Source organism: Tetrao urogallus (genome assembly GCF_951394365.1).
Source record: "Tetrao urogallus genome assembly, chromosome: 3".
NCBI classification, from domain to species: domain Eukaryota; kingdom Metazoa; phylum Chordata; class Aves; order Galliformes; family Phasianidae; genus Tetrao; species Tetrao urogallus.
Window position 1 is genome coordinate 90,071,373 of NC_136815.1, and position 27,258 is coordinate 90,098,630.

The 27,258-nt window shown below is 44.1% G+C and overlaps 1 protein-coding gene across 1 annotated transcript; it reads left to right on the top strand.

Annotated features, from left to right (window-relative positions):
• KCNG2 (potassium voltage-gated channel modifier subfamily G member 2) lies at window positions 1-26,058 on the top strand (the record flags this gene model as incomplete). Its single annotated transcript, XM_079533680.1, has 2 exons — window positions 1-747; window positions 25,249-26,058. Exons 1-2 carry the CDS (start codon window positions 4-6, stop codon window positions 26,056-26,058), a joined length of 1,554 nt encoding a protein of 517 aa, XP_079389806.1. The 5' UTR covers window positions 1-3.
• Between the last annotated feature and the right edge of the window lie 1,200 nt (window positions 26,059-27,258).

Genomic DNA, 27,258 nt, shown 5'->3' on the forward strand with positions numbered 1-27,258 from the left:
GAAATGGCATTACTCACTGGGAATGCAGATCCTGCGTTCAGCTCCTACTCCTTCAATAAGTTGGAAAATTTGTGTGAAGTGCAAACCGAGAAAGGATTTTTCTACAGAAAGGCCAAACTTTTGCACCCCAATGAAGACTTGTGCTACTTAGCACGCCTGGATGACCGGACCAGGTTTGTGATCATCAACGTAGGTGGTATTAAATACAAAATTCCTTGGACCACCTTGGAGAACTGCCCTTTGACCAGGCTTGGGAAGCTAAAGTCTTGCAACAATTATGATGAGATCATGAACATCTGTGATGACTATGATGTTAGCTGCAATGAATTTTTTTTTGACCGTAATCCTAGTGCCTTCAGGACAATCATGACTTTCTTGACAGCTGGGAAGCTGAGGCTTCTCAGGGAGATGTGTGCTCTTTCTTTTCAGGAGGAGCTTGTGTACTGGGGGATAGAAGAGGACCACCTGGAGTGGTGCTGTAAAAAGAGATTGCGACAGAAAGAGGAGGAGGCAGCTGAAGCCAGGATGTATGAAGGGGAGATGATGTTTAGTGAAACTACTCAATGTGCCTTCCAGGACAATAACTGGTTGAGTTTGTGCATGAGAAATCTCAGGGATATGGTGGAGAACCCCCACTCAGGGATTCCAGGGAAGATCTTTGCTTGTATTTCAATCTCTTTTGTTGCCATCACTGCAGTCAGCCTCTGTATCAGCACCATGCCAGATGTCAGAGAAGAAGAAGATCGGGTGAGTGCAGCTTTTTTCAGAGTAAAGTATTTTGCCTTGTTGTCTCCTCAGGGAAGGTGACAGGCAAAGCAACCAAGAAGTTCTGGTATTTGATATTCATTTTCACAGGTTGCCCAGAGAAGTTGTGGTTGCGCCATTCCTGCAGGTGTTCAAGGCCAGGTTGGATGGAGCCCTTAGACTGACTTAGTGATTGGCAGCTCTGCCCATGGAAGATGGGGTGGAACTATTTGATCTTTGAGGTCTCTTCCAGCCCAAGCCATTCCATGATTCATGCTGTGGAAGGCACAGAAACGTTTATACCTCTTAATCTTCACCAGTTTGCACAGATAGCTTTATCTAACAGATTTATTTTCTGTTATTATTAACAAGATGATAAACTTGCTGATGTGGTTATAAAAATGAGCTTTGCTTGAGACTTAATACTTTGAAGTGTTAAAAGCTAACAGATCCATTTTCCTTAAAAGTACTTTAACATACTGCTTTTAATGAATTCTCAGCACCTGACTGTGTAAAACACATTTAAAAATACTTTGATGCCATAGGCGAGGTAAAGGGCAGGGAAGCTGGGGCAGCAGTGTAACAGCAGAAACAGTAAATGTCCCAGTTTTCAGACGTGTGTAGTATTCTCAAATGTCATCTGTGGATGCTTCATGCCCTTGGAAATCAAGTCTATGTATATTGTGTTTATTTCAACGAATTTCCTAAGGGTTTAGTGCTTTACTCATAGATCACATTCCTAGGATTAGCTGTATGTAGGCCACTGAGAGCTCATCTGAAGACTGATGGAGAAGGGTGTTTACATTTTCATTAATATGTGCTAAAATAAGTTTGGGGTGAAAGAGTTGGTGGCGTCTTTCTTTAGTTATTACTCAAATCTGTCAAAGATGCTGAATATTTGGGCATCTTTTCCAGCTCCATGGTCATTAAGGTGGTTGTGAAATTGACCTACCACCGCAGTACTTCATCCAGTTGAGTTCTGTCTGTTAACCGAATGCTAAGCTCTCCTCACAGTAGAGTTTTCCTTGTGTGCTGTCATCCAAGTGCTTGGATGCTCACTGCTGTTAAGAGAGTGGTCATTAACTGACAGGAGACACTTAGTGTTTTGTGCTGTTGAAAGTAAAAAGCATGTTGATGGAATGGATCCAGCAATTCCACAGAATCCCATGCTGCATTTGATTGAGTGCTTCATGTGCAGTTAAACCCCACTCTCCATTTGCATGCTCAGGTTAGGTATCAGCTGAGCTGCATGATTTGAATCGAACTTACTCAATAGCAGCAGTTCACTCCAAGAAAAAAAAGCACATTTGGACTGTTGCTTAACGATTGAGTCATAATAAGGTCTTTGTTTTTAAGGCTTTTTATCATCTCAAATGTGAGGATAGCTAAACTAGGCACAAGTTAAAAGTTATATTGTCCTCGTGAATAAGTAATTTTTAAAAATATTATTTCCAAAATGCATGCCTTTTACTCTAATTAACCAGAAGTGCTACAGTATGCTGGATTTTTAAGCACAAGGGGTGTTCTACTGTTGAAAAGTGGGGTGTATTCAGTGTTTAGGTGTCCCTGGGTTTAAGTGAGAACTGAACAGTTGCTGCCAGAACGATCAATTAGAGAATGGTGCCTTATGTTTTTACTAATTATCTAAACATGAATGGGCACTATCCACTAATAAAATGTCTTGGGTGGAGCACAGTAATAAAAAGGATAAAGCAAACATATTACTGGAGTTCTTGGTAAGCTGGAGCCATTAAAAGCACATTTTCATACAAGTAAGTACAAAATTATACAGTGAAAATGAACACCAGTTTGCTCTCACAGAAGTGGAAAGTCTAAAAAGCATTTAGAGGAAAAGCAACTGAAGGTGAGTTCCTACCGCAGTATGAAGTCAGAAGGGTTAACGTAGCCCTTGAGTAAGGAGCAGTTATTAGAAGCCAGAAGATGTTGTGGCTGTATGTGTATATGGCACTGGTGAGACTGACACAAGAATAATGCAGTCAGTTCTTGCGTTCATTTTCTGGTAGCTTTTTCATTTAAAAAACAAAAAAAAGTATATATATTGATAGGAGAAGCTGTGAAAAAACTACATGTTAGACATCTGGAGAAAATGCCATACAGTGAGGAGCTTAACGTTTTCATTTGTCTGGGTTATCAGAAGGAGGATCGTAGGGTGACCTGATGAAGCAAAAAAAGGTTTTTGGGGGGAGAGTGAAAATATATCAACTAGAAGACCTTCAAAATAAGCAGAGAAGGGATGTGTGATTCAAAGCTGTAACATGATAGTTGCCTATGTTCAGTATTGCAGTGATTGATTACTGGGGCAGACGAGGAAGAGAATTAGTGAATCTTGTATGTTTTTATGTTTTCAGTTCAAAGCTTGATGCCCTTCTGGTTGTTAGCCATCAGCAGAACACATTCTACTTAAATCAGAAATAAACTACGAATTTCTCTTCAAGTTGCAAAGGTCAAATGCTTGTGATATAAAGGAGGTCAGAGTAAATGATCTGTTTTTCTGTGCCCTTAGACTCTAAAAGTGCAGAGCTCCTGTAAATAAGCCTTGTTCTCCCCTTTGCATGGAGAACAGTGGGCAGAGTGGAAATTGTTTTTTATTGAGACAAAAGTATTTGTGTAGCACGAGGAGTAGGTGAACGATCACTTTTAACATAGCTTATTTGATGTAATGTTCCTTGCCTGCTAACTGGGTCAGTGCAGGTCAGCTCTGTATTTGAATTGTAATCTGTTGTGCCAGGAGACAAGCACGGTGGCTGATTTTTGTCCTACACGAACGAATGTAGATTTCTATGGAGATGTTCTCAGCTTCTGGCAGGTTGGGCAAGAAGTCAGGCATCTCCCATGTGGAATGGCTTGTAGAATCAGACCGAGGCTGCATGTCATCTGTGCATGGTTCAGCAAGCCAAAGTACCTCATCAAATAATAGTTGGAGAGAAGAGAGCTCATACGAATTCAAAGTCATGCTAATCGTCCTAAGTGGTGTCCTAAGTACTCTGTGTAAAATCTGTGCCCAGGGATAGCCATTTGATCTGATTTTGAGTCTCGTAATTAGAAGAAAATGTATCTGCATTCCTTCCTGCTAAGGAACAAACAAACAGTAAATATTGCTTCAAGGACACGCAGTACTCAGTGTGTACATTTTCCAAGCTGTTTGGCTGGAGTTACTGTTATGGTTCTATGTCAGAGCTGTCCTGATGGCACTCTGGTTAACAAGCAGTGGTCTTTTCCCTGAGCTGGCATTTTCTGGAAAGCAAGAGGTTTATATGCCACCCTATGCCCTGTTACTGCGACAGGGAAAGAGAGGAACCAATAATGAACAAAACATGTTGAAGTACAATTTTTCACACCCTGATCTTTCAATACGATGTGAATGGAGCAGCTGTAACTCCCAGTGATGTTCTGCAGAGGTGCAAGTGACCTCACACAGTTGTAAGACCTTGAAAGACTCAAGTAGTTAACAAGTGCACGAGGAAGTTATTTTATGTGTGTGCTTCTCTCTTAAAATACAGAAGAAGAATCAGTCAGACATGTTGTTAATTTCGTTAGCTGCTCCAGATGTTCTGGATGACAGTGACAATCCCTCATGGTGAGAGTGTGGGAAGGGTGGTGTTCTGTGCAGTGTAGCCATTTTATTCCGATTAATGGCTGCCTTGGTTCATCTCAAATGTTACTCTTTTCAGTTAGTCATCAGATTCAAGGCAGAATTAAACGCTAAACGACTTTTGACTTACCAAACACAGACATGCATTTGGGCTTTTTGTGGTTGTTAGCTTTTATTTACTGATTAAACAAAAAAGCACCAACCCAGTGATGTGCATATTCAGTGCTTCCAAAAATATCAGGATAGAGAAGTGGCTTAACCAGGTTGCAAATATATTGTGGAAAAAGCTTTAAGAGCACATTAAGAGCTGAGCAACCAAATGACTTTTAGAGATTAATCTGAAAGGAAGATAGTCATCATGTTAGACTCTTCATGTTCTCTTGATGTAAACAGAAATTTATCTGTTTCTACTTGAAAAAGAAAGCTCCCTCCTCACAAAAAAAAAAAAAAGGTGATAAGCACAGAAATTAACATCAACCATTTCATCCTAATTCACAAAAGCACTGAGCTTAATCATTTGTAGTGGTATTGTGTAAAAGCAGGAGAAGAAAATCAGATGGTAATAGTACTTCCTCCTTCACTGTGCTTTCTAATGTATTGGGAAATGCTAGTCTAATTAGAGATGCTCTGATAGGAAGCACAGTTCAATAGAAGTACAGTTCAGTAACCTTAAGCTGAAGAACATTACAACAAAGAGAGAGATTCATAAATAAGTTAATAATATCTCATAAAGAAGCCTGAAGCTACTTAACCTTCTAAGCTTAATTTACACACTGTGTTTCAACATTCATGAGAAATAGATAAATTGTGAACACTCATTTTAAACTTGCGACAAAAGATTTCATTTTGCAAAGGTAGACAACTAATTTCAGACAAGGTTAAGAGAATGTTGTGTAATGAATTGCCATGATAAGCTGTTGATGTATGGACTGGACAAGCAGTCACTGAGGTGGATTGAAAACTGGTTGAACAGTTTGGGCCCAGACGGTGATCAGTGTTGCAAAGTATGGTTGGAGGCAAGAAACAAGTGGTGTGCGTTTGGGGTCAATTCTTGGTCCAGTCTTGTTCAACATCCTCATTAATGATCTAGACAATAGGTCAGATTGTACTTTCATCAGGTTTGCTTGTACAAAAGCAGAAGTTCTGCTGACACAGTACTGTAAGGCGTGGGTGATATTCCAGAGAGTCGTTCCAGAGAGTCTAGATGAGCCCATTCCAGAGGGTCATCTAGAGGAGACAGGCTGGAGAAATGAGATGGCAGGAACCTCATGAAGTTCAGCAAGGGGAAGCAAAAAGTCCTGCAGCTGGGGAGGAACAACCCCAGATGGTAGGATATACTGAGGACTGTGCAGCTGGAAGGCGGTTTGACAGAAAAGGGCATAGGGGGCCTTGTGGACATCAAGTTGAACATGAGCCATCAATGTGACTTTTCTGCTAATGGTGTCCTGGGCTTCATTACCCGAAAAATTGCCAACAGGTTGAGGCAAGTGATCCCTCCCTTCTAATTAAGTGTCGGTGATGCCAACCCCCAAAGCACTATGTCCAGCTCTCAGCTCTACAAGAGAGTACAAGAGAGACGTGGAGCTACTAAGAGTCCAACGAAGGGCCATACAAATGATGAAGGGTGTGGAGCATCTGTCCTAGGAGGAAAAGATGAAAGAGCTGGGACTGTTCAGCCTGGAGAAGGCTTAGAGAAGTCTTATCAATGTCTATTGAACCCTAAAAGGAAGGTGCAAAGAGTAGAGAGCTCTTTTCAGTGGTGCCTGGTGACAGGACAAGAGGCAGTGGGCATAAACAGGAACAAAGGGGGTTCTGTCTGAACACCAGGAAGCACTTCTGCACTGTGCGGGTGCCTGAGCACTGGTACAAGCATCCCAGAAAGGTGGTGGAGTCTCTCCTCCGTGTGACAGTCAAATGCCACCTGGACATGGGCCTGGGCTGCCTGCCTTAAGCAGGGGGAATTGTACCAGCTGGACCCAGGATTCCCTCCCAGCCTTAACCCTAATGTTGATTTGAGAGGAGTTGTTATCGGCGATGCTTTCTGTCCCAAGATTGCCCTCTGAGGCTCTGGAGTGAAGCTTTCCACTTCCATGCAGTTCTTGATCTTGCACTTTGTTTTGTGACTATTCAGCTGCTTTTCTGCATGTGCTACTGGGGTATTCTCAATTTTAACTCAGCCAATTTGTGTTGCATAGATAATTTGTTACCATGAATGAAAGTAATAAAATTATAAATTACATTTTTCATTTCTTTGTGGAATAAACTCTTAAAGGAATAGCCACATAGTGAATATAAAACATGTATTTAAAAAAAACTCACTTATGGAATTGTGAATAACTATTCGTAGTATATAGGCACTGAGGGTGACTTTTTATAAATAGAATCTTAAGGAATTGGACTAACTTATTTCCCCAAGGATCATGCTTCATGCCATTTTCACAACTCTCCTGTTTAAATGCAAAAGCAATGAGCTTTGGTGCTACATTGTGGTGGGGAGTGGAGTCAAATCCAGCTGGCGACTGGTCGTGAGTGGTGTTCCCCAGGGGTCGGTGCTGGGGCCTGTCCTCTTCAATATCTTTATTGATGACCTGGATGAGGGCATCGAGTGCACCCTCAGTAAATTTGCAGATGACACCAAATTGGCTGGAAGCGTGGATCTGCCTGGGGGTAGCGAGGCCCTACAGAGGGATCTGGACAGGCTGGAGAGCTGGGCTGGAGCCAATGGGATGAGTTTCAACAAGGCCAAATGCCGGGTCCTGCACTTCGGCCACAACAACCCCAGGCGACGCTACAGGCTTGGGGCGGTGTGGCTGGAGGACTGCGTAGAGGAAACGGACCTGGGGGTGTTGATTGATGCTCGGCTGAACATGAGCCGACAGTGTGCCCAGGTGGCCAAGAAGGCCAATGGCATTCTGGCTTGCATCAGAAACAGTGTTGCAAGCAGGAGCAGAGAGGTTGTTGTTCCCCTATGTTCAGCACTAGTGAGGCCGCACCTCGAGTGCTGTGTCCAGTTTTGGGCCCCTCACTGCAAGAAAGATATTGAGGCCCTGGAACGTGTTCAAAGGAGGGCAACAAGGCTGGTGAGGGGTCTGGAACACAGGCCATATGAGGAGAGGCTGAAGGAGCTGGGAATGTTCAGCCTGGAGAAGAGGAGGCTCAGGGGAGACCTCATTGCTCTCTATAACTTCCTGAAGGGAGGTTGTAGTGAGCTGGGGGTCGGCCTCTTCTCTCGTGTCATTAGTGATAGGACCAGAGGGAATGGCTTCAAGCTACGGCAGGGGAGATTCAGGCTGGACATGAGGAAGTATTACTTTTCAGAAAGGGTGGTCAGGCACTGGAATGGATGCCCAGGGAGGTGGTGGAGTCACCGAGCCTGGGGGTGTTCAAGGAAAGGCTGGATGTTGTGTTGAGGGACATGGTTTAGTGGGAGCTATTGGGAATAGGTGAACGGTTGGACTGGATGATCTCTTAGGTCTTTTCCAACCTTGGTGATTCTATGATTCTATGATTCTACATTTATGGCATCTGTACTTGTCCCCTACATTGCTAGTTTGCATTTTATATTCACTCTGCACGGTTTGCCACAACTAGGTGGAGTCCAGAAAAGACACAGTAACTTGGTTACATTTGTGACTTGGCTGTTCTACAACATCCTAGTTAGTGAAGTTCCTGTGGACTCCTAGGATTCGTGTTTGCTTTCACATTCACATGCCTTTACTTAGTGGACATAGCACTTGTAGCATTGCAGTGCTGTATTTCAACTAAATGTGTTCTTTTTTCCTTCATAAGCTTAAATTAAGTTTTCTGCTCAGATGGTGCTTACTTAAAAAAGGCAAAATTATGGGTTTTGAGTATCCTTTACCCACAGCTTTAGTCATCAGAATAAGCAGAAGTTTGTTTTGATGTTTGCGTACTCAGTCTTTGTCAAGGAGGGAAACTACACTGCACTGCACTCAGAAGCTAGACTGTATTTACTGACATATGGAGGTCACTCCAAAGGTAATGCCTCTAATTTATTTCTATTAAGACTTCTGTAGATAAAAAGACCACAATAATACTGTTTGGTAGAACAAATTATCAGCTACATAACACTTTATAAATATAGTCACCATTAGCTATGCATTTCAACCAGTGATGAACAACAGCCTGCATGCCATGCTCGTAATAGTCCAGCTGTAGCAAGAGCTTGTCTTTCTCTATCACCACTGCTGAAATGCACCACCTCACTGTGCTAACATCTGCTGTTTGGTTTCCAGAAATGTTCAGCAAGCACAGATGAATGTCAGTGGGTGCCATTTTTACCAGATGGAAGAATTCAGTGATACACCTTTGCTTCATGCTCATTTCCACATCAGACACCATTTTGTCAGACTGCCCCTCTGCTGCCATCTGCTGCACAGCAGTAAAATATAACAGAGTATTGGCAGGAAAGTTCAGCCTCCACAGCCATCATACCAACATCTGCCTCTGATGTTATGGTCCAACATAATAATGTAACACAATGAAATAGGAGACATTACTTTTGGAACAGCCCTCACGATATGGATACAATATAGTGATTTAGCAAACCTTAATTGTAAGTAAGTCAGACTTAACAAGATTTGAGATGGCTGCATGCACTTTCTGCAGCACAGACACACTCTCACAGGAGAGCATCCCAGAGTGGGCACCTCCTTGCTTTCTGAATGCTTTCAACCACAGAGGTGAGGAGCCTTGGGTGCGACTGGATCCAGCCCTCGTCCCAGACATGGTTGATGGTTTATGTCAAAGGGATCACATGTGTAAAATCAATCTAAGATATGATTTAGCAAAGCTAACTAAGACAAACTATCAGTCACTTACCAAAGATATGTATTGGCAGGGAATCTTGATGTCAGTGTGAGGGATCTCTGTGCAGGTGTAACCGGTGCACGGGGAGATCCTGCATGCAGCCTGCTCCATGCAGGAGAGCTCAAGGGGCTCTCAGGCTTCTCACTGTTAATGGGTTTAGATGATTGACTCATAGTCATAGTTTGCTTGATTGGTCCTCAGCTGTTGAGCCGTGTATCTGCTATCAGTTCTTTTGTCCCTGTCTGCCTCCTCCCCTTCCCCCTTTATTTTGAGACAAATTGGTGGCTATTATCAGTACTGTTGCTCCTGTGCAAGGCTTTCTGTACAAGGCCAGGCCAAAGGAAGGAGTTGAGGGAAGGTGAGGCAGGAAAAGCATACCATCACCATCTACCTCATATAGTTTTTATCTCTTGTTTTGTATTGTCTGTACTCAGATTATGAATGCATTTTCATTGCATTTCAGTGCATTTCATGCATTAGCCTGGGAACTAGAGCTCTAAGCAAGGAATATTTTAATTATTATTTTCACTGAAGAAGCCATCTTAGTTCATACAAGATGCACTTCTTAGTCTATGGTATCCTTACTACCTAAGACTGACGAGCAGCTGCAAGGTTCTGCGGTGCAAGTCTGACTCATCATGATGTGGTCTCCCAGCTCCTAGCTGATGGTTAGAGAAACTTGCTGTGCTCGTTGCTTTTCACACAGCTTAAGTTTGACTGACAGCAACTGAAATTGATGAGGTTTGAAAGATAAAACGGATTTTGCTTTTGTGGGTCACACACCTAGCTTTAAAATCAAGTAGTCAAGGACCTTGGCAGTGTGCAATCTAAACCTTAAATGTTGAGTTATGTGGGTTTTTTTTTTGTGTTGTCAGCATCTTTTATCTGGCTCCCATGGAACCTGCTATGCCCTCCTCCACCCAGGCCTCCAGCTGCCTGGAAGGCACCTGGTCAGGTGGCACACAGCACACCAGCTTTGACAGCACTGGTCTGAAATAACCCTTCCCCTTTTGCAAGGCTGCCTTAGGATGCTAACAAACAGAAAATGGTTTAAGGAATGATTAGTTATTCCTGATAATGCTTGTGTGGGCAGAGTGCTGCAAATCAGCTGGTATTTAGTCATGGCTACTTTTGGGGAGCTCTCTCCATTTCTCTTTCTGCTTGACTTGGCTGCTTCTCATGGAAGAAAAGAGATTAGAATAAGGATTTCTACAGTGTTCCTTCCCCCGAAAAAACGTCAAGCCTTCCTGCCTCATTCAACTAATTTAAACATCAGCAGACATGTCTAATTGTTTTGTCATGGCAGCCTCATCAAGATGAAGTATAGGAAGCAGTCACAGTAAAAAAAAAAAAGAGCTGAAATCTTTCTGTGTTGTAGCAGGAGTGTTAGGAGAGCCTGAGAGTTCCCTTTAGACTGCAGGTAGAGCATGATGCTGTGGAATAGCTTTGCACAGAGGCCCACAGTGAGACACTGCTCGAAATTTCCCATCACAACAAAATTACAGCCTGATCTGTTCATACCATGGCTCTTACTAATTTAGGGTCTCACAGCTCTTAGTAATTTAGGGTCCCACAGCAGGGTCTGGAATATCTTCTCCTGGGTAAAGAGATTTATGTTTTTATGGGATAAGGAGCTGCCTTGGAAGATTTTGAGAACAGGAGGTTACTGTATAGACTTTGAGAACCACCTGAGAATCTAAACAGTGTTTTAGGGTTAGAAGTAAAAAAAATGGAGAGAGCATTTCTTTGCACTGTTAGCTTGGGATGGAGCAGGAGTTGAGTAAGATAAAATTCCCATTGACTTGTTAGTAACTGCAATGCACTAATGAACTTTCTCTGACTACAGAATATCTTCTCATGAATAAATAGCAGGCTCAGGTTTTCTTTTAAATGCTGTATAAGTATGCTGCAATATGACATTAGTAAGAAATAATTAAACATCTAAGACTCACCTGTAAAAGCACTGGTAACTCTGCCATGGTATTAACTGGTTTGTGTTTGGTACACTGTGGCTCCCCAAGCAGAATGTGCTGGTTTTTAGTTTCTTTTAAATTGCTGTGGTCCTACTGCCATAGGTATCTGTACCTACCAAATCTCCAGCTAAATCAACCAGGGAGTCTTTGGAGCAATTTCATGGTAATAGTTGCTTAGCCTGCAGTCATGTTTGTAAAATTAATACAGCAACTCACGATAGTCTGTGTTGTAATATCCTCGGGATACAGCAAATCTTCTATTCTCCAGATTGTGCCACTGCCTTTTGCAAAGCAGCGTGTGCTGTGTGGTAATGCTGAACACTGTCCTAGTGTTTTGAAAGAGAGGAATGTTTTATTTATGTGTAATAAAAATAGCATCTCGATATTCACCTCAGAACCCCAGGGCATGTCACTATCCATCCCAGAGGTCTGGAATGAAAGAAAGCAACCAGATTTATGTTTGGCTAGATCTCATGTATCTAGGCTGGGGCAGTGAACTGATTGATGTGCACAGCACTAAAGCATTTAAAATCATACTTACATTTTCATTGCTTAAAATGTAGTGATTGAGATGAAACATAGAAGTTCTTGAAGTTGAGAAATTTGTATAGTGTCCATGGGGACATTAAAATTCAAGACAAATTAAGATTGAAGTGGCATACAAATGGGACATTTTGCAGTAGCTTTTATAACAAAGGCTGAAGAAAGGACTATAAAAAGTCTCTAAAGGTGAACTTCAAAAAGGTAAGCATTACATTAGTTCCAAATAAACCATGAAATACTGAGTGCTATCAGCAACACTTTTGAGAACAGCATAATTAATTCTAGTCTGTTCAGAATAATACTCATTAGTCAAAGTTAATAACACGGTTTTTGTAAGGTTATGAAGTTTCCTGAAAAAACAACTTCTGATGGAGGTACTTTTAGTTCTAGTAGTAGTGCTACATAATGTCCTTGCTCAACAGAAATGGCATTTCTTAAAAACTTATCTCCAACGTTAAACGCTTTACAAATTTCTGTTAGATCTTAAAATAGCAGGCAGATAACATGAGAAATCGTCACCTGGTGTACGTGGAAAGACATGCAGCTGCCTGTGGTGTTGGCTTAGAGCTACTTAGGTGTTTTGTTAGCGGTTTGGGAGAAAATGTAAAATGTTTGCAAACGAAATCTACACGTAGCATAGAAACAACCTATCAGGCAGGTGCTAGAAGTACCTGACTGTAAGCTGAGCTGAATTGGATGGGTGCCATGGGTGAGTTTGGCCCTTCTGGCAGAGGAGCCCTGTCCATCCCTGGCAGTGCCTGCAGGACGTGCTGCAGGGCCTGGGGCAGACTGAAGTCCAGGCTTCATACTTTGGCTTGCAGGTTCATTCACGAGCAGAATGCCTCAGCCAGAACAGACTGTTCACTTGGATAAATCCCAGCCCTCTGACCGCTCTGGCATTCCCATGCAGGCACACCTGCATTCTCCTTCTCCCTCTGCTCCAGCTAAGCCTGGATACAAAGAGGAAATGCAGAGAATAGCGTGAAGGTCCCAGTGCTCCAGTACATCCTAAGTTGTGATTGGAACTCAGCACGCCATGCAGAGATGATGGCAGAGCAGAAATTCCAGCACCTTTCGAGCCTGCACACAGTTTCTATGGGCAGAAGCTCTGGATGTTTTCTCCCCATCCATAGTCAGCTGCCTCTGCACGCAGTGCAGCCTAATCCTAAAGTAAGTCATGCAGTTTTTATGTTCTGCTTCAGTGTCACAGAAATCTGTTACCATTGTCTTGAGCAGAAGAAAGAAATATGGAAAAGTGCAGGCTTTCACGGTGGTCAGATCCATCCTGCAAAAATTCATCCACTTCACCAATTCAGGAGCACAGTTTATAGAGTTTCAGCACAAGGGTAATGCAGGAGCAGATTGCCAGCTGTGACTGAGCCACTCCCCAGCAGGAGAGCCAACCCAGCCAGAGGCAAGATGTGCAAATCCTTCACTTGCTTTCAATTAACAAGATAAAGGGAAAGAGGGGAAAAGAACAGGCTTGAAAGAAAGTGTAGGAGGAAAAGAGCAAGCCTGACTCTGCCCTCCTTTTCTCCAAGTTGAAATAACAGGCACCCCCAACCTCTGTGGCAGCTTACAAAAAAAACAGTAAAAACTAATGTGGATCACTGAAATAGAACCAGCGATGAGTGGGAGGCAGGAGGAGAAAAGCCTGTAAAACGAATTGAAAGAAGGTGAAGAAAGGGGAATACTGGGGAAAATAAGAGGGAAAATAAACTTTAAAGTGCTGTGAAGAATCGGTTATTGTTTTTAATCCTATTCGTAAGTTGTAAAAATGTTTGTGTATGAGGGCGAAAATGTGGTGTGTGTAACTTGGCAGCAGCTCATCACCACACAGCCATCACTCCCCACCATGGGGTGGAGGACAGAATTGGAAACAAAATAGAAGTCGTGAGTTGAGATAAAACCAATTTACTAACACACAAGAGAAGAACAGGAACAGAAATGTGGTTCTAACAACAAATGTAGGCGCAATGCAATTACTTGCTGACCAATCAACAGCACCAACACAAAGGCCACCAGCACTGTGAGGTCTCACCACCACCCACCAAAGCCGGCAGCCCCTCATAGCAGCTCCCCCAGCCAGCTGCCACAGCAATATTGCCCTCTGTACGGCATTACGTGCTGTGGAACAACCCCTGGTTCAACTCAGGCCTCCGTCCTGGCTCTGCCCTGCCCCTGCCCTGCACCATCGTGGCGGCAGCCCTGGATGTGCTCCCCTCACTCAGCAACAAACAAGACGTTGGCTGAGATTTTTTAGTGTGTGAGGCAGGCTTGAAAAAAAAAAAGAGGACAATGCTAGGCTTAGGAAGCTCCCAGCTGTATACACTGCTTGTCTGTTTGTGAGTACAGATAGAGACAATAGTACTGTTTTTTCCCAGATGTTAGGTCAATGGGAAAAGTTCATAATCCTACTGCTTTGTAAGGCAGCTCTGATTCTCTCACACTCTTCCTTTCAGAGGAAAGCGTTGAGTCTATATGTTGTTACTTCCTGCATAAACTGTTCAAACTGCACGTAAGTGTCCTTGGCAAGTGCTCAGCCCCACACTGGTTCTGCAGTGTTTTGATATATGCTGCCAGTTATGGGAGATATCTACCATCTTAGCATTGCAATCCTGTCATGTTTATGAGAAGCAAACGTGCTCTAAATGCTAAGTGTCATTGTTCAAGTGTTTTGAAGCAAGGCCACAGAACTGTGTCTGCCTTGTTTTCAGAATGCTAGAATAGAAATTACAAACTAGGATTCTCCAGAAATCAGGAGATGAGTTTATTTGCAAGGTAACTGGGCTTCTACATATAAAAACTCAGGATCAAGCATTTACTTACGTTTTGCTGCCATTCATTGTGACCTAGACAGGCTGAAAAATTAGGTGGAAAGGAATGGTTTGAGGTTCTACAAAAGCAAGAGTAGGGTGCTGCATCTGGGGAGGAATAACTGTATGTATCAGTACAGGTTAGGGGATGACATGCTGGAAATAAACTCTGCAAGAGGGATCTGTGTGTCCCAGTGGGAAGTATGGCGACCACGAGCCCTCAGTGTGCACTTGTGGCTAAGAAGGCCAATGGTATCCTGGGGTGCATCAAAAAAAGAACAAGCCTGCACGTCAAGGGAGATTATCCTTACCATCTGTTCTGCTGTGGTGAGGCCACATCTGAGTACTGTTTCCAGTTCTGGGCTCCTCAGTTCAAGAAAGACAGGGAACTTCTAGAGAAAGTCCATTAGAGGGCTACAAAGATGTTAGGGACCTGGAGCATCTCTCTTATAAGGAAAGGCTGAGAATTCTGTGGCTGTTTACCGTGCAGAAGGAAAGACTGAAGGAGATCTTAGTAACACTTAAAAATATCTGAAGTTCATGTATCAAGATGATGGGACCAGTGGTGCCTGGCGACAGGACAACGGGAAATGGATGCAAACACAGGAAGTTCTGAACAAACATGAGAAAACTTCTTTACTGTAAGAGCAATGGAAAACTGGAACAGGCTGCCCAGATAGATTGTGATGTCACCTCTGGGGATATTCGAGACCCACCTGGGCACATTCCTGTGCAACCTATCCCAGAGAACCTGCTTTGTCAAGCAGTTAGACTTGGTGATCCGCAGAAGTCCCTTCCAACCCCCAGCCACAGTTCTGTGTTTCACTGGTTCTATGACCACAGACATGTTCTTGAACATAGAGGTTGTAGGTAACTAGATATTATTAATAGCTTACTTATATCTTAAACATAGCCACCTATGGGCAAGTAAGATGGGGATATCAGATCCCAAGGCCCAGCTTCAGCAGCTTTAGCAAAGGGCGTCATTTATTGTGCTAGTTGAAAGTTACAGGAATATATGTATGTGAAAGTGAGTGCAGTCCCTTGTTGTCATGGGTTACCCCCTCACACATTTCCAGAAATGGAGAAGCTTCATAGTAAAATGTCTCAAGGCTTTCCTGATCTGGCAGGAGGGCTATTTTGGAACCTTGTCTTCTATAGTTCAGATTCTGAAAGCTGTTCTGTTGCTATTTCCTCTCCTGCTAACACTGTCTTTTAGGTTAATAATAACCATAGAAACACAGAATTGTTGAAGTTGGATGGGACTTCTGGAGGCCAAAAAAGTCCAAACCCCTGCTCAAACAGGGACAGCCAGAGCAGGTTGCTCAGGACCATGTACAGTTGGCTTCTGAATGACTTCTCTGTGCAGGCAGCTCGTGTGAACTGAGCAGTCCTTCTCTTCCCAGCTCCTACCTCACCTGCTGGTTGCCATTACTTCCATGGTAGCACTGCCCATTCAGTGAGTCGTGAATAACATCGGCTGCTGTAGCATAACCAGCCTGCATGGGAAGCTTGAGCCATCCTGTTTGACTTTGTGCTGAAGGGGACTTAGGAATGATAATTAAGGATTAAGCAATTAAAGATTAAGCAATTAAGCAATGGGAGAATGAAAAGAATTAAATGCCGTTCCGTGATCTGAGCTGAGGACTATAAGCAACCAGGTAGCTGGTGAAGATGATATTTTCAGCTAGTCCACACAGATCTGAAAAAGAACATTTGACCACACCACTGAACAGTGCTTCTCTTCATAGCCTTGGTGTATGTAGTCTGAAACCATGTCTCTTCTCTGCCTTCATTTGATGATTGCATTTGTCTGTTCTTAAGACATCGTCCTTCTTCAGCATGAGTGGTTTTTGAACAGACAAAATCCTATGCTTATGTGTTGGGACTCAGTGAGCTCCACATAAAGATACTGGTTGTTTTGTGTATGTGTGTTTATTTGATAAGGAAGAGCTTGGTGTCAAGACTTGTGTCAAGGGCAAAGACTGACAATTGTGAGAAGCTGTGGGTATTCAGTATAGTGAAGCAGATTTCAAACGCTAGCACACCAAAGGAATACAAAGTGAGGGGATACTAGCTGCATGAAGTCAGTAGGCAGTGAGAATGCATCAGAGCCTTCAGAAGTATCCTCAAGGAGGTTGTTCCCCGGGTGCATTGCTCCTCCCTAAGTTCCAGCGTAACCCCTCCATCCTTCTGTGCCGTGTGATCAGGCCAGGAGATAGATAGCATCAGCTGGCTGCCAGGGCACAAACCGTAACCACAAGTTGCTCCCAGCAATAGCCGCAGAGTCTGAGGAGTTCTCAATCTCAAATGTCTTCCTCCCCGGTCTCTGTGTGTGTGGTACTGTTCTGTTAGATAGGCATCTGAAGAGCTGGGAAGTTGATGATGTTCATGGGTATTTATGGTCTCTTTAATTCTTCGCATGCTGCGTATTCTTTGCATTTCTTAGGCTTAGATTGCTTTCCATAAAGCACAGCCAGATAACACATTGCCCTCCAACAAATACTGTTGCTTTTTGAGAAGAGGATTTTAAAAGTGGGTGCAGGTGTGAGAAAAGCTGGTTGAGAAGATGTTTTGTGCACCTGCAGTACTAGTTACCTGCTTCCATTCTTCCCAGCAATTCATCTTCCTCTGATATTCAGATATATGTGCCTAATCCATGTTCAAGAGGACTACAAGATTGGCAGGGAAAAAGGTTAAATGGGTGTCTTGGCTCTTATTGCTTAGAAACCTCCAGCACTGACTTTGGTTGCGCAGTTTAGAGCTGTGATCTCAGTACCACAGGGTTTGGAAGGGACTAAGATTAGCAAGTCCAACTCCCTGCTAAAGCAGGTTCCCTTATAGCGGGTCTCACAAATAATTGTCCAGACAGGTCCTGAATATTTCCAGAGAAGGTGACTCCACAACTCTCTGGTGAACCTGTTCCAGAGCTCTGTCACTCTGACAGTGAAGAAGCTCTTCCTTGATTTAGTATGGAACTTCCTGTGTTCTGGTTTATGGCCAGTAAATGCTGTTAAGATGAAGCATGAAAGCTGAGGCACCTCCATGGCCCAAAGCAGCAGGCTGCCTGTGGATCGAGCACAGTAACTCAGCACTGCTTCGCTTCTGGGGCCTGTGCAGTCTCCTGGGTCATGAAGGCCACCTGTGTTTGTCTATTTATTTTTAGCCTGTTTGGTCTGCAAGGGTGGTCACCGACTACCTTCACATAGGGATAAACTCGTGCACATGGTATTCTCTTCCCTCCGGTTCACCTGCTGGACCTCTTCTGAGTTTTCTTTTGGCAAAGCCATTTGGCTGCAAAGTTGCATGTACGAGGAGTGGTTTGAGACACTGAGGCACGCAGAGGTAGGCACATCTCAGTAAGCTTTTATATTCAGACTCCAGTTGAATCACATGACATGCCATTTTACAAAGTGGTTTGTCTGGCTTTGGGTTTTGGCACACCCTGAGTACTTTCTGGCAGTTGCCACACCTTTCAGCATCTCCCTTATTCCTGTTGGTGTTTCATGCTTATTTGCAGCTTCACCAGCAGAATAAAAGTTACAGGCTGAAAGGTTTTGAAAAGTAGTGATTTGGGGCTGTGTCGTATCGGGGTCAAAAGAAATCAGAGAAGAAGTCTGAAGTCAGTATAGGTCCTGCCCTTCTCCTCCTTATCCATAATGCTATCTGGGAGCAGTTGTACAAGAGCTATCTCATATCAGTGATACCACTAAAAGCTGTTCTTGACAACCCTCCCCTATAAAGGCAAGGCTTTCATTCCCTTTTCTAGCAGCTGGATGAAGCATAAGCTAAGCTTTGGTTGCGGATCAAAGTATCCACAGCAGGAAGCAGAGAGCTCTTCCGTGGCCCCTTGGTGACATCTCAAACAGAAACTGTTACTTTGAATTCACAGCCAGAGAACTTTGAGGACAGACTGTGCAGCATCTGAATCTGAGCCCAGGAGTACAAAAACTGCTCACAGCAGGCAAGCTGCAAGTTCAGACTGACCCCAGCTTTAATGGCCAGTGTACCAAATGATGACAGTGGAGTCTGCAGCTGGTCAGCAGGGGAGAGAAGCATGCCAGTGCCTTAGGGCGGAGGCTGCACCGTTCCAGCACTTCAGCAGCAGGTAACTTAGTGAGTCAGGCATTTATCCGTACTGTGAAAATCAGCTGGAGAGTTAGGTCAGAAAGTCACTTTCCATCAAGATTTTTTTTCTCATCAGAAAATGCCAGCATGAGTGAAATCTTTGGGTTTTCTTCGTGTGTGTGCAGCTGGTAACGATGTTGATTTTGCTGGAACATTTCTCGGGAAAGGAGTCTTCATTTCAGAATAATTCTTGGGACAAGAGAGGACCATGACCCAGTGCGGCAGTGCCAGGCTGTGGCAGAGCCCATAGCAGGTTTCCACACTGCTTCAGAGCAGAGCTGGCTTGCTTACCTGCCAGGCAGCCACCCCAACTATTGGACTGCTGCATTGCTGGAAGTGTGTTGGGGAGAGTGGAGAGGAGAGGGGCATTCATCCTCTGTCTGCAGGCATTCAGTGAAACAAGCACTTCAGCTTCACCCCCACATTTGGCAGCAGCACCGTGAGGTGCTGGGCTGGGGGCTGCCTCTCACTTTGTGGCACTGCAGCCGGGTTACAGGCACACTGTATACAAGGGCCTTTCTCAGCAGCTCTCTGTGAAGCTGCCCTCCCGTGCTGAGACCTTGGTTACATCAGAACTTCGAGTTCCACGTTTCTGTTAAATAACAGTTTGATCTGGCACGCACAGAGCAGCATTGAAAAAACATGACTTGAAAGGCAAGGAGAAGAGAATCCAAATAACCTTTCAGAAATGCCATTATTTTAAAGCTTATGTAAGGATATTTGGATGCAACTCTTCCCATGATTTTGGCATTCTTTCTTAGTATATATGTTTGATAAGGAGAGAAATCCTTCTGTATAGGGGCAAAGAGAATGGGACTGAGACTTCTTCCATGAAGGTACTATGGAGCTGCTGACCCTACAAAAATGTGTTCAAAACTACACAAGAACTGAGATGGAGAGAGGTCATCTGACATTTGACATCTGTGCATATCAGAGCGGGGGAGATGGTGTCACAGCAGGGGAGATTCTAGAGAAAAGTCAGCATTTGTTCTCAGGAGAGACCAGAGGACAAAGCCAGGATCGAGAAGTCATGTAGCAAAGTCCAGAAGTTGTCATAGGCACAGTCCAGGGCTGTGCTAGTGAAAGGGACCCTGCACCCAAACCACAACACTTCTGCAGACAGGCTTCAGTGAGCACCATACAGAGCAAGGAGTGCAGCTGGATTTGAACTCTGGTGACACCAGCTTTTCTTTTTGTAATTTTCTCAGTAGTTCCTTTGGCAAAGAGAGTTTGTCCCCAGAAGAAAGACTGTGGTTGGCTTTCTGACAGCAAATTTCTGTAAATCCTTGTGAAAGAGGCACTTTAATTGAACTGCACAGAATTACCCACTAAGACCTTTCTTTTTCTGTGTGTGTGTCCTGAATTGACGTTAGCATATGGTGCCAAAATCTGTGCAACTGCAGATAGGTTTTTACTATACCATTGGGTTTTGTAATCAAAAACCTAGAATACAGTTGAATTACATGATTGTACACATGTATAAAAAATTGTTGGTCTTTTAATACGGGGAAGGTGTAATGGAAATATCTTCCGTGCTTGCAGTGTGTTGTTGATTTTTGTTTTCTTGTTCAGACATCTAAAAGACGAAAAGAACTGGACAAAAACTATAAGAAAATGAGTTTTTTCTGTGACCCATTTTAATGAAGCTAGATACGAAAGTGTAACCAAAAAATATATCAGATGACAAGGCAAAGAAATCTGCTCAGTTGGAATGAGAGCAAGCAATTTCACTTAGAGAAAGCAAAAAGCAGCATGTTGTGGTTTATGTGCATGCTTATTGCCGTGGTATGACTTGACATTTTTTTGAGAACATGCAGTTTTGACACAGATTTGTTTTGGGCAGAACGCTATCCAGTTCTCTTCAGACTCATTCTTTCTGTGTTCCCATCACTAATTAATTATTGGTTTCTGTTCTTCCCGTGTGTGTGTTTCTTCACTTTTTAATTTTGCTTTCTTGAGTGGGAAAAGAACTCAAAAACCTAAGCAGAGTGGCTGGACTCCTGAATATATAGATAGGAGTTCTGGAAAGGAAAATTACTTTTTTTCCAGTGGTGTAATCAAAGGGAAAAAAAACTGCAAAAGCAGCTTCAGGCAAAAGTGGCAGAGCACAAAAAGCATGAAAGGCGTTTTTGCTGTTACTGTTTGTGATTTCATGTGAAGATTGGTTCGAGTCATACCTAGATGCAATTGAAGCACAGTCCAGGGAAGATGTTTAATTAAAAAAAAAGAGGCCTCTGGCAAGTTAACTGATACACAGGTCTGCTTTCTAAGACCTGCAGAGATCCTCTCGTTCTCAGGACAGCTATCAGACAGAGCCTGCCCTGCTCAGATTGCAATAGGTTAATAATGATATTAGGAGCGAGTAGCACTTTGCTGGAGGTAATGGCACATTAGCTAGAAGAGGGCATTGTTCTATCGATTGAAATCATCTCTGTGGCAGAGCAGTATCGCTCCGCGCTGCTGCGACTGAACATCACAGCATCCACAATGTTTGCTGCCAGCTGCAGGATGTGGGGAGAGTGGAAAAAAGCCATAGGCCACCATCAGCTCTGGATGGAGTATGTTGCAGCTCTTTATTGCAGAGATGAGTGAAGATACTGGTTTTCTTCTACTGTACTGGATGATCCAGACCTCAGATGCAGCCAAGCCTTTCATGCTCCACTGATGAAGCTTGCCAGGCTGCTCCTGTGCTTGTGTCTGTGACGTGACTACAGGAGGATAACAAAGTTGTAGTTTGTGACCAGGATAAACGTGTCACAACGTAGGAGGGCAGATAGAGTCTTATGGAAGATGTCTCCACTGTTATTCCATTAATGAGGAACAATTTTCACTCCTGTTTGCTTCCCCACCAAAACTCATACAGAAGGACTCTGGAGGGTTGCCTTTCTTTCTGCACGAAGTGGAGACCGTGATGCCGAAATAACCATCAAACATCTTTGCATCTTTGCAGGTCTATTCCATGCCTAAATTATACATAGGCTTCTCTGACCTTAATTGTTGAATGTCAAGAAAACTGTATGCTGCACACGTCAGAATGAAGAGCACCAGTTAGATCTCTTAAAGCAAGCTACGTTTTAGCCTCCATACCTGGTGGTGCAGGTAGTGATGTATCCTTCAGAGAAAGTAGATGTGCATTTCGGATTTTCCTTCTTGCCACTTCTGCTGCTTTGCTCTAGCCATATTATTCTGTGGGTTTTCTTCAGAAAGTCTAAGCTTGATCCTTTTCTGCAAGTGCAAGGGTGGTATCAGGAGCTGTGATTCAGCTGCAAACATTGCCCTCAGGTGTGAGATCAAGCATATTCTGATAAGGGATCCCCAGGCAGCAGGGCTCCGAGACAGCAATGTCTGGTTTCCTGATAATGTGTTACCACAGAACAGGTGGAGCCCTTCCACTGACATTGCAAGCTTTAGCTCTGGCCCACAGAGCCAGATTTGTGCAGTAGTATGAAAGCATCTGAGTTCCTTATCTAATGAGAAAGACTTGCAGCGTAGTTATGATTGATGACAGAGAAGTCCCTAAGAGCAGCATGTTTTGTCCCATATGTTAGATTTGTAAAAAAAAAAAGTACTTAGGATCAACTAATTCTATGATTCTTGATTTTTTCAGTGAGGCAGATACAAATTCTAGTCATTGCATCCATCAAAATTGGAGAGGAACTTCAAAACTCTGAGCTACTCTAGTACAACAAGATTCTCTCTCCTGCCTGCAATATGCTTAAGATCTTGGCAGCAGTTTTTTCAATGGGACAAATAATTTTTCTTTCCATAACAGCATGACCCCTGGGAAACAATGGAATGTGTATCATGCTAATAGAAAGTGGAATTAAAAAAGCCCTACAGTCATGGAATCATAGAAAGGTTTGGGTTGGAAGGGAGCTTTAAGCTCACCTAGTTCCAACCTCCTGCTACAGGCAGGGACACCTCCTCTAGACCAGGTTGCTCAGAGCTCCATCCAGCCTGGCCTTGAGTGCCTCCAGGGAGGGAGGATCCACAACCTGTCTGTGCAGCCCGTCCCAGTGTCTCACCACCTTCACGGTAAAGAATTTCTTCCTAATATCTAGTCTAATAAATCCACCCTTTTCCAATTTAAAGCCATTTCCCCTTGTCCTGTCACTACATGCCCTCATAAAAAGTCTCTCCCCAGTTTCCTGTATGCCCCCTTCAGGTATTGGAAGGCTGCTATAAGGTCCTCTGGAGCCTTCTCTTATCCTGAAGAGCTGCAACTCTTTCAGCCTGACCCTGCAGGGGAGGCACTTCAGCCCTCTGATCATCTTAGTGTCCCTTCTCTAGACCTGCTCCAACAACTCCACATCCTTCTTGTGTTGGGAGCCCTAGAACTGGACACAGTTCTCCAGGTGGGGTCTCACAAGAGCAGAGCAGAATCGTCTCCCTCAACCTGCTGGTCACACTTCTCTTGATGCATCCCGGGATACGGTTGGCTTTTTGGACTGGAAGGACACGTTGCTGGTGTATGTTGAGATGTCAGCCGTCTGTGTCTGTGTTCGCTGGGTTGCTGCAATCCAGGTGCAGGACCTTGTGCTTGTCCTTGTTGAACTGCATGAGGTTGGCATGGGTCCATCTCATAAGCCTGTCCAGGTCCCTTTGGATGGCATCCCTTTCCTCTAGCTTGTAAATCTTTATAGTGTTTACTACAAAGACTGTAAATGCAGGCTCTGAAGATTCCTTTTCACATTGACATCTCTCTATTCATTGTCTCGGAGAAGAGCGCCTCAGCATTTTGGGATATGTCTTGGGGTAACAAGTCTGTTACGCCTTTGCGATGGCACTATTTCTGCTGACAGTCCTGGAAGCAGGTGTCCAGTCACACTCCCACACTGGGAGAAATGCTGTATCTAGTGAAGAAAGTCCCACCTCTCCTTTGCTGTTGCACAACAAGGATAAAACAGTGTGTGAACACTTAAGAGGCACTGAAATTAGGATGCGTTGCTGTGCAGTACAAATTTCCTCAGCTCTGCGTAGCAAGAAAGAAGACACCTGTGGTCAGTGTGCGGGCAGAACTGTTTGTAGTTCTGCTAGATTCGTGGATTGTCTGGTGGAGAACTGGAGAACAGCTTGACGCAGCCTAACTGCTCTTTAATAAGATTTCATTGCTGCAATTTAGCATAGCGGGCAGAATGAGGTTTTATGTTTGCATCTAATCCCCACTGCATTCACTGGGAGTTACATACCCACTCCTGTGCATGAACTCCTGCAGGGTCACAAGAGTGTTCATCAATTGTTCCAAGTCAGATTAGTTCACCAAATAAATTCACAAATCCCTTAGATAAATACACACTTCCCTTCCTCTCAAAGCCACCAGCACATTAACACTTTCATGTGAGCGTTTACAGAGAAAATGGTACTGGCCCTATAATTGTCCACATAAAAATATATTTAGAGAAGCTGATTATTATTCGGTGGGAGTTACTAGCAGCAAAGTAGCAGAGAATTACCACAGTATTTCCGTTGCTGAATTAACAATCAAAGAACAGCCATCATCACCATCATCACTGTTCAAATGCTCCAAAGCTAACTTGCTTTCAGGCTTTGTAACAAAAGAACTGGGGCTGTGTTTATTTTCCCCTAACGGAGCTTGTGGCACTTTATTCCAACACTTTTCTACCTCAGAAAGCTTGAAGAGGTTATCTTGGTCCAAAGAAGACTGTAGAGAGCAGGTCTTAATGAGGAGCAGCTGTGGGAGTTGGGGTTATCTGCTTTAGAGAACAGAAGGCTCAGGAGAGCCTTAAAGGACGTCATACCAAGTCAGAGGTTGGTCTTTTCTCACAAGCAGCAAGTGACAGCAACACAAGAGGGAATGACCTGAAGTTGCATCAGAGGATATTAGGAAAAAACTTCTTCACCGAAAGGGTTGTGAAGCTTTGGAACAGGTTGTCCAGGGAAGCAGCTGAGTCACCATCTCTGGAAGTATTGCAAAGATGTGTAGAGGTGGTGCTGAGGATGTGGTGTAGTGGTAGGTTAATGGTTGGACTGGATGACCTGAGAAGTCTTTTCCAACTTAAATGCTTCTGTGATTCTGTTATTATTTCTTACAGGTTTCAAAATTAAAATGGTCTGTCAAGTTCTTCGAGAAATACCTGCATTTGTCAGTATAAGCTTTTTACTTTAGGGCTAGTGGGCTAATAACTGCTCACCGTCGTTTCAAAAACATTCTATATTCTATGAGCGCCACAACAGAAATGCTGTAGGTGTGTGTGAGCCATTTGCATGCAATTTATTGATAAGGAAAGGTGGAATCTTAAATTTATCAAAATCTCTGAGTTGTGTACTAATCATTAAAAAAATTTGGAAATGAAGTGTGAGCCACCAGCTTTTCAGCAGGAGGCTGTCTGGCTGACAGCTGAACCATCACACCAAATTCATGGCAGCCTCCATTAACCTGTCCTGCAGCCAAAGTCATGGCTAATTGCTCTGTTTTTTCAGTTATGAATTCCAACTGCTCTTAGTAGAGATGATTATAGCTTAGTAGCTAGCAATTTGTATCCTGGTATTGGTACTTTTAAGAACTGCAGCTCTGTTTCTTTGGTTTGTTCTCTAACTAATTTTTTTCCTATTTTGTTTCTCCTGCTCCTTTTCCCCCCAGGGTGAATGTTCACAGAAGTGCTATGACATCTTTGTGCTGGAGACAGTGTGTGTGGCTTGGTTTTCATTTGAGTTTCTCCTGCGGTCCATCCAGGCAGAGAACAAGTGTGCTTTCCTGAAAACCCCACTCAACATCATCGACATCCTGGCCATCTTGCCTTTCTACATCTCTCTCATTGTGGATGTGGCTTCCACAAAAAACAGCAGCAAACCTGGCGGGGGAGCAGGGAACAAATACCTGGAACGAGTGGGCCTGGTGCTGCGCTTCCTGCGGGCGCTGCGCATCTTGTACGTGATGAGACTGGCCAGGCACTCGCTGGGGCTGCAGACTCTGGGGCTCACTGTGCGCCGCTGCACCAGGGAGTTTGGGCTCCTCCTGCTCTTCCTTTGCGTTGCCATGGCCCTCTTCTCACCGCTGGTGTATTTGGCTGAGAGCGAACTGGGAGCCAAGCAAGAATTCACAAGCATCCCTACCAGCTACTGGTGGGCTGTGATCTCCATGACCACCGTTGGCTATGGGGACATGGTGCCTCGTAGCATCCCCGGGCAGGTGGTAGCCCTGAGCAGTATCTTGAGCGGTATTTTATTGATGGCTTTCCCTGTCACTTCCATCTTCCACACCTTTTCCCGTTCCTACAGTGAGCTGAAAGAGCAGCAGCAGCGAGCAGCAAGCAGGCAAATGCACCAGCTGGAGGAAAGCACGAAACTCGCAGGTGGCAGCAGTTCCCAGTGGCTCGCTGCTGCGTCCCCTCCAGATGCTGCCAGGGAGGGCGGCCGGCCAGTGCTGGACCAGGAATCCAAGAGAAGTTGACTCTCCACGGCTAAAGAAGTGAGTTGGCAGCACAAGAAGCGGTGAACGTGAGGGGAAGGATCAGTCTGCAAACAGAACCCCCCAAACTGCATATATTAGGGACAGACAGACACGAGATTGTCCCTTAAGAGCAACTTTCAATCTTAGGGGCTCACTGAAAAGTGTCCCTAGAAACTCTATCAAGTACAGCTTTGCTCCATCGCTAACTGTAGGGAAGCTCTTTTCTCCTGAGCACCTGTTTTTGTGAGTCCCTGGGAGCAGCCAGCCAGGAGGCCATAAGGAAGTGGCACAGTGTGGCCGGGTGCTGCTGCTGGGCAGTGAGCGTGCCACCACCCCGTGCCATGAAAGTCTGTTCTAGCAGCCCTGCCATGGAACCCGAGGAACGCAAAGCTCAGACAACCGAAGGGATGAGGAGATGAGAAGGACAGAAGGATCCCTTCAGCTTTCCAAGGGGCTTGGTTTGCTCTGTCTTAGAAATGAGCACTATGGTCTGGGCTGCCAGCCGCCAGCTCCAACCCGTGCTGCTGCTCAGTGTGCATTATTTAGTACATACGCGTATTTACCACAGTAAGCTTTGTATCTTAGCCCCGTGACAGAAATATACATAGACAATCTTCCTGACTATGGCACTGAATGTTAAATTGTTGGGTTCTTTTTCTTTGCTCACTGTAGAATGTAACAAATAGAAATCACATTTCTCCACCTTCTTCTAATTCTTTCCATCTCAAAAACATATTTAACAGATGAATAAGCCTCAAATATATGCAGCCCAAGAAGGGGAGGGCAGTATTAAGTCAGCAGTGGCTTCCAGCTCTGCATGATCTTCCCTGGCGGTGCTGTCAGTGATTGCAGCTGTGTACAAACAGGGCTGCTCCAAGCTGCAAGAAAAACAGGGCTGCTCCAAGCTGCAAGAAGTGTAACTCCTCCAGTGAGCTCCGGCCTGAGCTGCAGCGCAGCAGCTGAGACCTGCAGTAGTTGTTCTTTTCTCCTACTAAGAAAAAGACATTCCTCTCGTCTAAAAATTATAATCATTATTCTGGCTGTTCCTCTCAATTTTCCAAAAAAATGCAGTCACTTGAAAGGGAAAATGAATCATACGGTAGCACCCCCATGTTTGCTTACTGCTGCCGTTCCCGAGGGTTCTGAGGTACCCTAGTGTGCAGTTTCATGCTCAGAGGAGCTGTGCAGCTGAGCTACGCA